This window comes from Scophthalmus maximus, chromosome 14 (assembly GCF_022379125.1).
Source record: "Scophthalmus maximus strain ysfricsl-2021 chromosome 14, ASM2237912v1, whole genome shotgun sequence".
Classification (NCBI taxonomy): domain Eukaryota; kingdom Metazoa; phylum Chordata; class Actinopteri; order Pleuronectiformes; family Scophthalmidae; genus Scophthalmus; species Scophthalmus maximus.
In genome coordinates this window covers 5,145,349-5,158,792 of record NC_061528.1, presented here as the reverse complement: position 1 = coordinate 5,158,792, position 13,444 = coordinate 5,145,349, and the positions used below count along the sequence as shown (strand labels likewise).

At 44.7% G+C, this 13,444-nt stretch overlaps 1 protein-coding gene across 6 annotated transcripts; it reads left to right on the top strand.

The window, feature by feature from the left end:
- Nucleotides 1–160: 160 nt before the first annotated feature.
- Nucleotides 161–10,736, top strand: cwc22 (CWC22 spliceosome associated protein homolog). Of its 6 annotated transcripts, none has more exons than XM_035604502.2 (21): nt 161–267; nt 1,288–1,341; nt 1,447–1,676; nt 1,922–2,196; nt 2,326–2,580; nt 2,845–2,973; nt 3,189–3,357; nt 3,809–3,862; nt 3,990–4,125; nt 4,251–4,457; nt 4,564–4,626; nt 4,723–4,818; nt 5,075–5,156; nt 5,847–5,907; nt 7,813–7,890; nt 8,391–8,543; nt 8,809–8,936; nt 9,080–9,181; nt 9,289–9,452; nt 9,885–10,132; nt 10,175–10,736. In XM_035604502.2, the coding sequence occupies exons 2-21, from the start codon at nt 1,290–1,292 to the stop codon at nt 10,475–10,477; spliced, it is 2,985 nt and encodes a 994-aa protein (XP_035460395.2). In that variant the 5' UTR covers nt 161–267; nt 1,288–1,289; the 3' UTR covers nt 10,478–10,736. The 6 variants fall into 6 exon arrangements, with proteins under 6 accessions (XP_035460395.2, XP_035460396.2, XP_035460397.2 ...); XM_035604503.2 differs by having other exon boundaries at nt 9,885–10,138; nt 10,181–10,736; XM_035604504.2 differs by having other exon boundaries at nt 9,885–10,147; nt 10,217–10,736.
- Nucleotides 10,737–13,444: the final 2,708 nt, after the last annotated feature.

The following is a 13,444-nucleotide window of genomic DNA, read 5'->3' as shown; positions in this document are numbered from 1 at the left end:
TTTCAAATATTCTGCACAATCCTGTATATTCTTCCCCAAAACTTTTTTTAATCAGCATCCCATGTTCCAGTATTGCTTCCTCGGAGGAGGTAGTTATCACTATCACCACCAGGGGGCGATACAAAAACAGCCGCCGCCTAGCGACTTTTATTGTGAAATCCGGAAGCTGTGCCTGACCCAGAAGCAGTTGTCAGTCACCGTCGGAAGTTTTCCGCCACAAAACGACACTGAATTAACGGACGGACGAAAAAGTCCGGGAGCAGAACGGTAAGAGGATAATTCAAAACGAGAAGAATAGCAGTTTGTCGAGTTCCTGGAGGAAAAAGTCACCGTTTCTCCCCCGCTCCTGACATCAAATAACCCGCAGTTTAAGCAGGTGCAGTGGGTGTAGCATTAGCAGGTTAGCTAATTGTGCACGAACCAAACACACATGGCGATAACTCTTGAAGCGTCTGTTTGTGGGAATGATCTCATAGTTACAGGCTATACTATTATTTTCTTTCTTAAGTATCTTCTCACAAGTAACTTGTGAATGAATAATTCAAACGTGCGGATTATAGCCGGTCACTTTGTGTCCTGATCACGACTTCCTGGAGTTTAGCTACAGGTAAAACTAAACTCTGCTTGGCTGAGTTATAAACGTCAGCACTTCAAAATGTTTCATCTTCAATATTTACTAAACACAAACAGTGCGTCCACACCACAGCTGCAATGATTGTCAAAGATATCGATCACAGGATCGCAGGGGAATTTTTGCATATTTAGGTTTTCACTGTTTAAAAGCAAAGTTTTGAGTCACAGACTCACACATTGTAGCTTCCTGTATTTGTATTATGGTCAACAAGAAAAATGACTGAAAGTTGGTCTCAGGCTGAATCTGGTTAATAACAGAATCTCTGTTGGCTGTACAGTTAGTTGATTGATAGATAGATTAGTCCATCAACAAAGACATTTACAGTTTTGATAAACAATTAATAATTTGACGTTCTGTGTCCAACTTTAATAAATAAATTTGTCTCTAAATTCCCTTATGACATCCTATGTTTTGTCAACCACCTTTAAAGCCCCTTGAATTGCATTTGATTTGTTTGAAAGGTGCTTAATGAATAAAGTTTGATTGACGGTAATGAGTGTTTGCTGTTTGCTCCAACAATACAAAGTGAAAACATATATATTGTAGTATGTTAACTTGGGTTTTGGGAAATCTTGATGGATGTTTTTTTTATTTTTTATATTTAATGCACCAATCAATCACGAGAAAAGGATATTGACAACGTGTGCTTTCAGGTATGGACTCTCCAGGCAAAAGTCAAAGTCCCAGTTCTGCGCAGAAAGACAGTGGTGAGTAAATCCCGCTGTACCCGCACTACTTTACGTTGTTCTATTAACAGTAGCATTATTAGCAACTGTCTGTTTTGATATCCATCCTCATTGTCTTGTCTTCAGGACCTTCAGTGGAGGAGGCGAGTCCAGCGGCAGCAGTGAAGCCCCAACAGGCCGGCTCGGTCGAGGGAAGCCCCAAAGACGGGCCCTCCCCTCAGGCCACCCCTGCGGACCGCAGCCCCTCCGGGAGCCCGGCCTCCAGCAGCTCGGACGACAGCAGCAGCAGCAGCGATGAAGACGATGAACATAATGGGACGATGAGGAAGATCAGGAGCAGTGTGGCCCAGATCAAAGTACGTTACTGACATTTTACGCGTTGAATTGCTCTGAACTTCAGAATTCAGGAGTGCTCTGAACTTCAGAATTCAGGAGGACATTTTCAAATATCTTGTTTCATTCTGACCTAATGTCCAAGACAACAGACATTTTACATGTCCAAGTTGATCATGCATTCAAATAAATCGATCCAGAAGATCGGATCGCTCTTTCAGAGATTGAAAGAATTACTGTTCACTCTCTGATTGTTTGTTTGTTCCAGCGATCCAGATCCAGGTCCAAAGAGAAAGACAGATCCGGGTCCGGAGAGCGAGATAGATCCAGATCTACATCCCAAAGATCCAGGTCCAATTCTAGAGAGCGAAACCGATCCAGGTCCAGAGGGCGAGACAGATCCAGGTCCAGAGGACGAGATAGATCCAGGTCCAGAGAGAGGGACAGGTCCAGAGGACGAGACAGATCCAGTTCCAGGGGACGAGACAGATCCAGATCCAGGGAGCGGGACCGGGAGCGCTACGACAGAGGACGCTATGCTAGGTAACAGAGAGACACACACAGCTTGTGATTGGCTTGTTTTATTTGAGGATCAACATGTTAAAAATGTTGTGAAACTGGGTCATGGAATTCCCTTTTCCTCACACCCTACTCTTCCTCTGCACCGCCCAGAGATCGCTACGACGATCGGCGCGATGACAGGAACGGTCGTTCTCACCGTTGGCCCAATCGGGACGCAGAGTCAGACCACAGGAGGCGCGGCCGCTCTGCTTCCCCTCCGACGGACCGGGAGCCGGCGGCGGGCGAGGAGCCACCGGTCAAGAAGAAGAAGGAGGAGATCGACCCGATCCTGACGAGGACTGGTGGAGCGTACATCCCCCCCGCCAAGCTGCGCATGATGCAGCAGCAGATCTCTGACAAGAGCAGGTGTGTGTGTGTGTGTGTGTGTGTGTGTGTGTGTGTGTGTGTGTGTGTGTGTGTGTGTGTGTGTGTGTGTGTGTGTGTGTGTGTGTGTGTGTGTGTGTGTGTGTGTGTGTGTGTGTGTGTGTGTGTGTGTGTGTGTGTGTGTGTGTGTGTGTGTGTGTGTGTGTGTTTGTTTGTGTGTGCTTGCTTAATTTTCATTGGAACTCACTACGCTAAGCTTGGATTGTCATAATTTGTGATGTTTCCGATGCCCCGCCTCCTGCGCAGCCTGGCCTATCAGAGGATGAGCTGGGAGGCGCTGAAGAAGTCCATCAACGGTTTGATCAACAAAGTCAACGTGTCCAACATCATCAACATCATCCAGGAGCTGCTGCAGGAGAACATCATCAGGGGGAGGTGAACAATAACACACACGCTAACACTCGATATTCGTATAAAAATATCACTTATACAACATCACAAACACTGGTGAAGTTTATAAATTGTTATAAATGTATGTTTGAGACGAGTAGAAAACTTTAAAACAACAATTAAAGTGAAACTAATGTAGAGCAAGAAAGGAAGGCCACTTGCTGTCTGTCTGACTGTCTGTCTTTCTGTCTGTCTGTCAGGGGTCTGCTGGCTCGCTCGGTGCTGCAGGCTCAGGCCGCGTCGCCAATCTTCACCCATGTTTACGCCGCTGTCGTCGCCATCATCAACTCCAAGTTCCCCAACATCGGAGAGCTCATCCTCAAACGTCTCATCATGGCCTTCAGGAGGAGCTACCGCCGCAACCAAAAGGTACCCGAGCAAGAAAACTTGCACCGAGGGGCCGACAGCTTTTAGATTTTTAAGTGAAATAGTAGAACGCGGTCTTGATTTGTGGATCAGTAGAGTTAGTGGTGTTAAAACCAGAGCTAGCAGCGTTTCTTTTCCTGACGTTGAAATTAATTTTGTATGTGTCTGTGTGGTGTTTGGGTGCCCAGCATTGTGCACGTTTTTTTTTTTCTTCTTTGCAGCTATACAACCCTTCAAAACAGTTTCTGTGCAGAATTACACGTATAACTACAGTGCAAGCTTTGAATTCCCAGAATGTGGGAAGCTCCCAAATAGTGCAAATATAAATGAAAGTTTAAAAATCAAACCTTTCCTGTTTTAAAAAAATCTCCAGATGAATTATGATGGAAGATTTGAATATTAGCCACCTTATAGCCAGTGATGTATTTAACCCGGTCTGTGTTTTGTTTTCCAGCTTCAGTGCCAGACGGCCTCAAAGTTTGTGGCTCACCTCCTCAACCAGAACGTGGTAAGCGATGCCGTTCTGACAGAAATATCGATGTGCGAGAGTTGATACTCGGCTCTGATGAGAAGTGTTTACCCCTTTCTCGCTCTCTCTCTGTGTCTCTGTCTGCTGCTGTGTCTCACGCCCTCAGGCCCATGAGCTTTTGTGTCTGGAGATGCTCAATCTGCTGCTGGAGCGGCCGACTGACGACAGCGTGGAGGTCACCATCTCCTTCCTGAAGGAGTGTGGACTCAAACTGACCGAGGTCTCCCCCCGAGCAATCAACGGTAAACTGCAGCTACAAACCGTCTGCCTTTGTTATATCAATAACTTTTTCCGAGCTGGATGACAAATATCGGCACAATCGATCATAAAAGTTTTTAAAATATTTTTCTCCTGTCTCTCTCTTCAGCCATATTCGAGCGACTCAGGAACGTCCTCCACGAGTCGACCATCGATAAGAGGGTCCAGTACATGATCGAGGTGATGTTCGCCATCAGGAAGGACGGTTTCAAAGATCACCCCATGATCCCAGACGGCCTGGACCAGGTGGACGAGGACGACCAGTTCACCCACGTGATGGCGCTGGACGACGAGTACACCACTGAGGACATACTGAGTAAGACCTGGGCAGGGAGGTGGGGGTGGGTTCCCCTTGGATCCACAACTCTCTTTGCAGAAATTAGTGTGAAAATCCTATAACACGTGTGTTTGTGTCCACTCAGACGTGTTCAAGTTGGACCCGGACTTCCTGGAGAACGAGGAGAAATACAAAACGCTTAAAAAAGGTGAGAAAATGTGCACAAACTTCGCAACTCTGTGGCCCAATCAGCCGTCACCTCCCACACTGTCTGACCAAATACGCCGCCACCTTCTCCCGATAGATATCCTGGACGAGGGCAGCAGTGATTCAGGGGAGGAAGGAGACGGCAGCGACGAGGATGAAGACGAGGAAGCTGAGAACGAGGAGGGGGCAGAAGGTGAGACAGACCTGATTTACTTCTCAGCCGGTGAAAACCAATGTAGAATGTCGTCTATGTCTCTCAGGCAGCTAAATCAACCCTGGTGATATAAATGTAACTGTGATGCTGTTGGGATTATTTGAGTTTACAAATATTAAACTAAAAGTGTTACCTGAGCTGTGGTGTTCTCATATTTTTAACCTAATACACAACCAGTCAAACTGCCTCGTACATCGTCCTCTCTCTCTCGCCCCCCTCCCCCCGTGTGCCTCAGATGAGAAGGTCACCATCTATGATCAGACTGAAGTCAACCTGGTCGCTTTCAGAAGAACCATCTACCTCGCTATACAGTCCAGGTACGCACGCACACGCACACGCAGAGAGAAAGTCAGTGACTCAATTGTCTCGCGGGGCATTTGTAGTTATTTACAGCTCCTACTAAATTTGGTGGACTTGGACTAATATTTAATGGTGTGTGTAAAAAAGGCCATGCCACTATGTACTGTTCTGTTCTTTAGATGTAATGGTATTTCCGAGTTATGCATTTTACTTATCAGATTTAGGTGTTTATGAGCGTTTACTGAGCGTTGCTGTAAGGATCAAAGTCATGCACCCTCCTGTGATCTAGAACAGACCACTCCTACGATCAAAGGATCTCATCGTGTATAAATATGCAGGGAATCCTCTTCAGTTAGTTAGAACATCAAGAATCCTTCTTCGGATTATACCTAGACTTTGAGACCCCCTTCCTTCGGATTGTACCTGAAAATATGAGGACCTTGTATTTGGCATGTAGGGTGCATCTAGATAGTCTAAACTCTACAACTACTTCCGCCTCCATCTTTCGTCTGCACTGTCACCTGAACACAACTCTAGTGTCCTGACCCGACACCCTGGAGCGATTGTTGCCACACCTTAGGATCAGCTCCTACAGCTCCTACTAAATTTGGTGGGCTTGGATTAATATTTAATTGTGTGTGTGTGTGTGTACTTACCATGGTTTAATTGAAGAAGGGATCGCAGTTACTGACTGATTGTTTTTATAGTTTGGACTTTGAGGAGTGCGCCCACAAGCTGATTAAGATGGACTTTCCTGACAGCCAGACGGTGAGTAATCGCACACACACACACACACACACACACACACACACACACACACACACACAAACGCACTCACACTTTTCTGATTTAAAAGGCTTCAGCAATACAATCACATTAGTGATTCCTATTATTCATTCCTATCATTTTTATAACTCTGTAAGGTTTAATATTATAAGTTACATAACAAACGGTTAATCATGAGTTATCTGCCCTGAACTTCCATATGTTTGAAGTAATGTATCAAGGAATGATGCCAAACTTGTTCCAGCTTCTGAAAATGTGAGGATTTATTTATTTCTCTCCAAAGGTCGTCCACCGACCAGAAGGTGGCGCTGATGCTCAAGTTGACTGTTTGATAGCTGGAGGTTGTAGAAGAGATTTTTTTGTTAGGTGTTTCAAGTTTGAGGAAGAGCTTTAGAAAAATGTAGTTTCCACATCAGTGTAAACATTGTGTGTGTGTGTGCGCGCGTGTTCTTCCGGCAAGGTTACGTCACACTAACAGTTGGTTTCTGACGCTGACAGTCGCAGGTCATCTGTGTGTGCGCGAGGGAAGAAACGCTGTGAGAAACATTGTGTGTCAGAGGACAATCAGCTCTGTGTGGCATGTGGTCGTTTGTGTCCTCGTGAGGACCAGTATGCGTGGATGACGACACGTGGCTCCTCGAACACGTCTTCAGACGGAGGTGGACAAAAGCAGAGTTGTCGGCGACGATCATTCAAGTTGTCTGTTTAAAAGAAAACGGTCATGGTCGGATTTTATCAGTCAGTTGAAACGGTGACGAGTTGTGACAAGACGAAAAAGACGCGCGCGCGGATCAAAGTCTCAAAGTCACGCACCCTCCTGTGATCTAGAACAGACCACTCCTACGATCAAAGGATCTCATTGTGTATAAATAGGCGGTGACTCCTCTTCAGTTAGTTAGAACATCAAGACTCCCTTCCTTCGGATTATACCTGAAAATATGAGGACCTTGTATTTAGCATGCAGGGTGCATCTAGATAGAGTCTGAACTCTACAACTGCTTCCGCCTCCATCTTTCGTCTGCACTGTCACCTGAACACAACTCTAGTGTTTTTATTTTCTTGGACAGGGTTTTTACTTTATTGTAGTAGACTAGTGTTAATGTGAGTTGTGATCAGGGCCTTTGTGTGACAAGTTTTTACTCCTTGAAATTGGAGCAGAGAAACTTTTATTTTGATAGTCCGTCAAATAGCAACAATGTTCAAATGCTCACAACTTAAACAATGTGTACTCCAGTATAAAGATTAACACGTCACCTGTTGTTGACTTCAGCTCAAAGTTTCAACACCTGTCCCCAGCTTCTCACTCTGAACCTGCAGATAAACACTCGAGTAAAAAAGATGGAAAGATCAGAACATGTTGGATGAACATGTGTGTTGTGGTTGTACTGGTGAAACGACAGGTCGATTTGTTGCTTACTGGTTTGACAGAGGACCAAGAGCTGCCTGATTCTGAGTGTGTGTGTGGGTGTGTGGGTGTGGGTGTGGGGTCCAGGGCTGATGGCCTAGTCAGCCAGAGTTTCATCAGCATCAGGACTGAATCACTCAACACAACAGCTGGAAAACACACACTGGTTCTTTGAAGATGTTTGTCCTCTGACATATTTTTCTCACGGCCTCTGTCTCAGACGAACTGAACAGCCGCTAAAAACCCACTCCCATGGAATCACAAGCGTTTGACTGATCATGAGAGAAAGAACAACAAACACGTGCAACATAAAAGAAAAGAAATGAAAAGACAATGAACCTGAAAGAAACCGCTCAGTCTCATCCGACACACACTTGAAACATCAACGCTCCATTGTAAGATCTAAATTGTGTGGTGATTGTTTTTGTATGAATGTGTGTGATTCCCTGTATTGATCAGACGGTTGATGTTTGTGTGAACAGAAAGAGCTGTGCAACATGATCCTCGACTGCTGCGCTCAACAGAGGACCTACGAGAAGTTCTTTGGTCTGCTGGCCGGGGTGAGATACACACACACACACACACACACACACACATCACATTTCTCTCTTCCCTCGTGTCGTATCTGTTCTAATCGGATAGTTTTGGTTTTATATGTCCAGGTTTTGACAGAACTTTATTTGAGACTTGTGTTGCTCATAATATTCAGAATTTACATTTTCTAAATCCTGCTGCAACAGCAATTTCCTGTTCTGTTTCAGCGGATCGTCCAAAACTCTGTTAACAATGTTTACTCATTTATATTCAGGAGCTTGTTCTGTCAAGTTCTAGTTTGAATGTTCACTGAAGCAAAACATCTAAAAACATTTTGGATTGAACTGATGGATTGTGTCTGTCTATCTGTCTGTCTGTCTGTGTGTGTGTCTGTGTGTGTCTGTGTGTGTGTGTGTGTGTGTGTGTGTGTGTGTGTGTGTGTGTGTGTGTGTGTGTGTGTGTGTGTGTGTGTGCGCGCGTGTGTGTGCGTCTCTGTCTGTCTGTCTGTGTGATTGTGTATTTTCAGAGGTTCTGTCTGCTGAAGAAAGAGTATATGGAGAGTTTTGAGGGAATTTTCGCGGAGCAGTACGAAACGATTCACCGACTGGAGACCAACAAACTGAGGAACGTGGCCCGACTGTTCGCTCACCTGCTCTACACGGACTCTGTTCCCTGGAGTGTAAGGACACACACACACACACACACACACACACACACACACACACACACACACACACACACACACACACACACACACACACACACACACACACACACACACACACCCCAACAGCCAGCAACATATCCATTAAATCCACTACAGTCAAAGTAAACTCAAATGAATCTGGTTGTTTCTCTCTAATTGAATTTCCTCATCTTATTTTCTCTCTCTCTCTCTCTCTCCCTCTCTCTCCCTCTCTCGATCTCTATCTCTCTCTCACCAGGTGTTGGAGTGTGTCAGGATGAGTGAGGAAACCACTACGTCGTCCAGCAGGATCTTTGTGAAGATCCTCTTCCAGGAGCTCTGTGCCTACATGGGCCTGCCCAGACTTAACCAGAGGCTCAAAGACCAGTACGAACACACGCGAACACACAAAAGAGCAGAACTATGCCCACACGATGATGATGTGTCGGCACAATCCTGTAGGGTTACCGTAGAATAAAACACAAAATAGAATTGTATTAATGTTTAACTTTTAACTGTGTGTGTTACAGGACTCTGCAGCCGTTCTTCGAAGGTCTGTTTCCTCGTGATAATCCCAGAAATACTCGCTTCGCCATCAACTTCTTCACCTCCATTGGTCTGGGAGGACTGACGTAAGAGAGACGCACACACACATTTATATCATCTGTCAATGTTTCTCAAGTGATTTGATGCCCTTTTACAACATCACTGTATAACTACATAATTTTTTCTCTCTCAGGGACGAGTTGAGGGAACATTTGAAGAACGCTCCAAAGATGATCATGACGCAGAAGCAGGAAGTGGAGTCCTCTGACTCCTCTTCCTCGTCCTCATCTTCCCTTTCCTACTCGTCCACCTCCAGCGAGTCAGACTTGTCCTCCAGCAGCAGCAGCAGCAGCTCGGGTTCGTCTTTATTTATCTTCTGTACTTACGATATGTCCCGACGTGCCGGACGCTTACCGTGCTTCCTCTGGAATTCTGGGTAATGAAGTCCTGAGCAGAACCAAACTTGTAGGGAGAGGTCTGACGCTTATGAAGTAAAAGTGGGATTGTTTAAGGCTCCAGTTACTTGTAATCATCAAACCTGTTGCAAACACCGTCACTACTGCTGCTACAATAGACATGCAGATCATAAACTCATGATTGACATGTACTGAAATTAGTTCTGAAAGATAGATTAATGACTGATTTAAATTGCTTTTAGTGTGATATTAAAAAGGTCTAAGAAGACGTGAGTTTAACTTGGTGAACCTGCAGAAACGCCGGTTAAATATTGAAGCACATAGGAGTGAAAGGTTGAGAGACGAGTGATTGTTCATTCCTTTTGTTCTCCAGACTCTGACTCCAAACGCAAGAAGATGAAGAAGAGAAAAGCAGGTGAGGCTAGGAAGAAAGAGAAGGGTATGAAGAAGGACATGAAGAAGGATAAGAAGAAGGACAAGAAGAAGGGTAAGAAGAAGGATAAGTTGAAATCCGCTACGAAGAAGCAAAACAAACAGAAGAAGGACGAGGTCGACGAGGATGACAGCGACGACGAGGACGAGAAGCGGGTGAGGAAGCAAGGGAAAGGCCGCACACGTGAGGTGGAGGACCGCGAGGTGGAGGACCGCAGGCGTGCACGTGAGGTGGAGGACCGCGAGGTGGAGGACCGCAGGCGTGCACGTGAGGTGGAGGACCGCAGGCATGCACGTGAGGTGGAGGACCGCAGGCATGCACGTGAGGTGGAGGACCGCAGGCATGCACGTGAGGTGGAGGACAACGACGACGACGACGACGACGACGACAGGCAGCAGAAAGAGGAGAAGAGGCGAAAAATGGCCATTCAAGGCCGACAGAGAGAAGATGGAGACCGGGAGAGAGAGAGAAAGAGAGACAGAGGGAACAAAGAGAACAGCAACAGAGAGCGAGAGGAGAGGAGGAGGAGATAAAACTCTTCGTCCCTCCGTCCTGATGGACTGATGATTGACAGACAAGCGAATATTTTCCTCCTTCTGTCATCCCTCTCTACTTCACCCCGTCCTGTCACTCTCACCTTGATTAGGGGACCCGTTCTCTCTATCTCTCCCCATCCCCCTCCCTCCCTCCTTCCATCTTTCTGTCCATTTTTTCTATTGTTGATTTTTGTTGTTGATGAAATGAGAAAGGAAAAAAAAAAAAACATTAAAGATGCTCTAGATGTTTCTGTTACAACTGTTTCCAGCTCCTGTTCTGTGGAGTGTTTTCTTTTACTGCAGAGTCACAGGAAGTTTGTGGAATATTGTGACTGGTTCACATCTCACCTACTACCATCGATGATTAGACGACCATCATTACCATAGACGTGACACATTGACAGGAAACTGCGCATCAGACAATTTAATACACAGATTTTTACAAACGTATTCCTCTAGGGAAATGAAAAACATCCACACAATCACAAAGTGTTCAGACCGCAAAGGCTGAGCAATCCCCTACTTCTATGCTGTGTCACCCAAAACTTACATTCCCTCACCCATCTCACCTAAATATATATTTTTTAAATGTATGCATATTATGTATTTGTCGAAAAATGACTCAATGCCAAGTTGCAAATCCTAAAAGCCTTATTTTTATTTAAACACAAGTGGGAAAATCGGTCGGTGCAGTAAGAAAAATGATTTTAGTAAGTTTTAACTGTTAAATTAAGTTGTTTAAAAAAACAAGACTGGTTGCTGCACATGTACTGTGAAAAGCATTTTCTTTTAAAAATGAAATATTCAAAACTATGACAGAAAGGGAAGGAATAATCTTACTATGTCGGATTTCAAATTTATTAAAGACGATAAGACTAAAGATCCGGTTACAGACTTAAGATGAGTTGAATTTGTGTATGTTGTATTTTAAGAGCAGATTATATGATTTGTATGATGAGTAAGTACAGCTTTCTGATAGGGTCAGATATAATATGTAAGAAGGTTTATAAGTAGTTGATGACTTTATTACTGTTTAATAAATTATTTACCAGTGTATGTTATAGATCATTTATTGGATCAACCTTAAGGTTACCAGCTTATAGTCCATATAACTTCTAACGTTAACTTCTTACTCTATATAATATTTTCCTTTGACATTTAGTGAAGAAGTAGAAGTACCTCAAAAATGACAGCGGCTCGTCACTTACCGGTTTTGTAGGTTGTTGAAAGCAGCGTTTTTGTTGACAGTAAACCTCAGAATGTGCTGACGTCTGCAGATCTCTCGCCTCTCATCCCTCCGACAGCAGCAACAACAGTATCTGAACTTTTGCCGTCGCACCTGCGTGGTTTCTCCTGGCGGTCCTGTGATCGGTGATGTGGAAGACGACTGTCTGAATCTCTCTCTCCTTCCTTTATCACGATGTCGCTTCACTGCACATTGATAGTCTGACCCACCACTGACCTGAAAGCAACTGTATTAATGTTGTGAGTCTTCCCTTTCACACACACTGTGCTAAGCTGAGCAGATAGACCTCGGCTATAGCTTCATATTGAACAGTTCAATCTGTTCAAAGATTCTCCTCGTGTCTTGAGAGGAGACGACTGCTCACCTTTATCCGTTATTTATCAGATTTTCTGATCTCTCCAAGTTTGTCCAGCTCTATACAGTATTTACTTACCACATTGTTTACATGATTAATATGTTATACATAAAATCAATGTATATTTACATCTGATTAACTGTCTGTTTGTCTTCCCTCCTAAGAAGGATCTTGGAATCAGAAACTCGTGAACCAAAATTGGTTGTTTACTCTGTGTGTGTGTGTGTGTGTTTGTCCTATTTATACAGGAGTGTCTTCAAGCTCCCAACACGCACACGCAGCTGCATCCTTGTACAACCTTGATATGACGTTCAAGGTGAGAGGTGTGTGTGTGTGTGTGTGTGTGTGTGTGTGTGTGTGTGTGTGTGTGTGTGTGTGTGTGTGTGTGTGTGTGTGTGTGTGTGTGTGTGTGTGTGTGTGTGTGTGTGTGTGTGTGTGTGTGTGTGTGTAAGTGGGTCGCTGCAGTGCTGGATTGTGATAGGTTGGATGTCCCGAGGAGCACAGGAGTCCGATTGGTCTGCTGCGGCAGCAAATGCAGGAAAAAGATCCACTGGGACCCGAGCGCTGCAAGGAACTCTGGGAAAAAGCAGTGAGGCCCAGCAAGAGGGGGAGGGTGGGTGGGATAGTAAGTTAGTTAATGAAATGGTAAAATCATTCAGCTCACCATGACCCCTAAAGGTCACACCACATTCCTGAATTCTGGCAAGATGTTTATAAAATGATGCAAAGATATGGAATATTTTCTTTTGCCTAAAAACTGACTTTTGATTTTTTTTTTACCGTTGGTCTTGAAGATAACTCTGTTTTAGCTCCGGTTCGGTCTCCACCGACTCCTGAGTGTCCGTCTGCTGTTTGGTGTTGGGCAGGTCGTTTACCGTGGCTCCCCGTACCGTTGACTTCCTCTTTCTGCTGCAGTCGAAAAAAAGAATGGTATGTGAGCGGTGAGTTCACCAGCAAACCGTTTTTTTTGAAAACAAAACACTTGACTGAAAAACCCCTAGGTTTTGATTATTCTCTGTAGGTTTGTCACCAAGTCTGACACACGTCTTGAGGCAGAAACATTACAATCAAGAAAACTCATTCATCAAGTCCCTTTTAATGTGATACAGTGTTGATAGACATATTTATTTAATTTTAGATTATTGCTGATATTCTGTATTTGAGACTGTAGCCTACTGGATTCTTGACAGTAGTTCTGCAGGATTGATGTGGGGTTGTTGTTTTTTGGGACGACAACTACGGACCTCTGTGGCACAGAGGAGTAAGTATTACTGATGTGAAGCTCTGGCTGCACAAAAAAAACCCACATCCAGTTAGTCGGATCAACCGGTTGTGTTGGTTTGAGTCTCATGGCTTCTGGCGA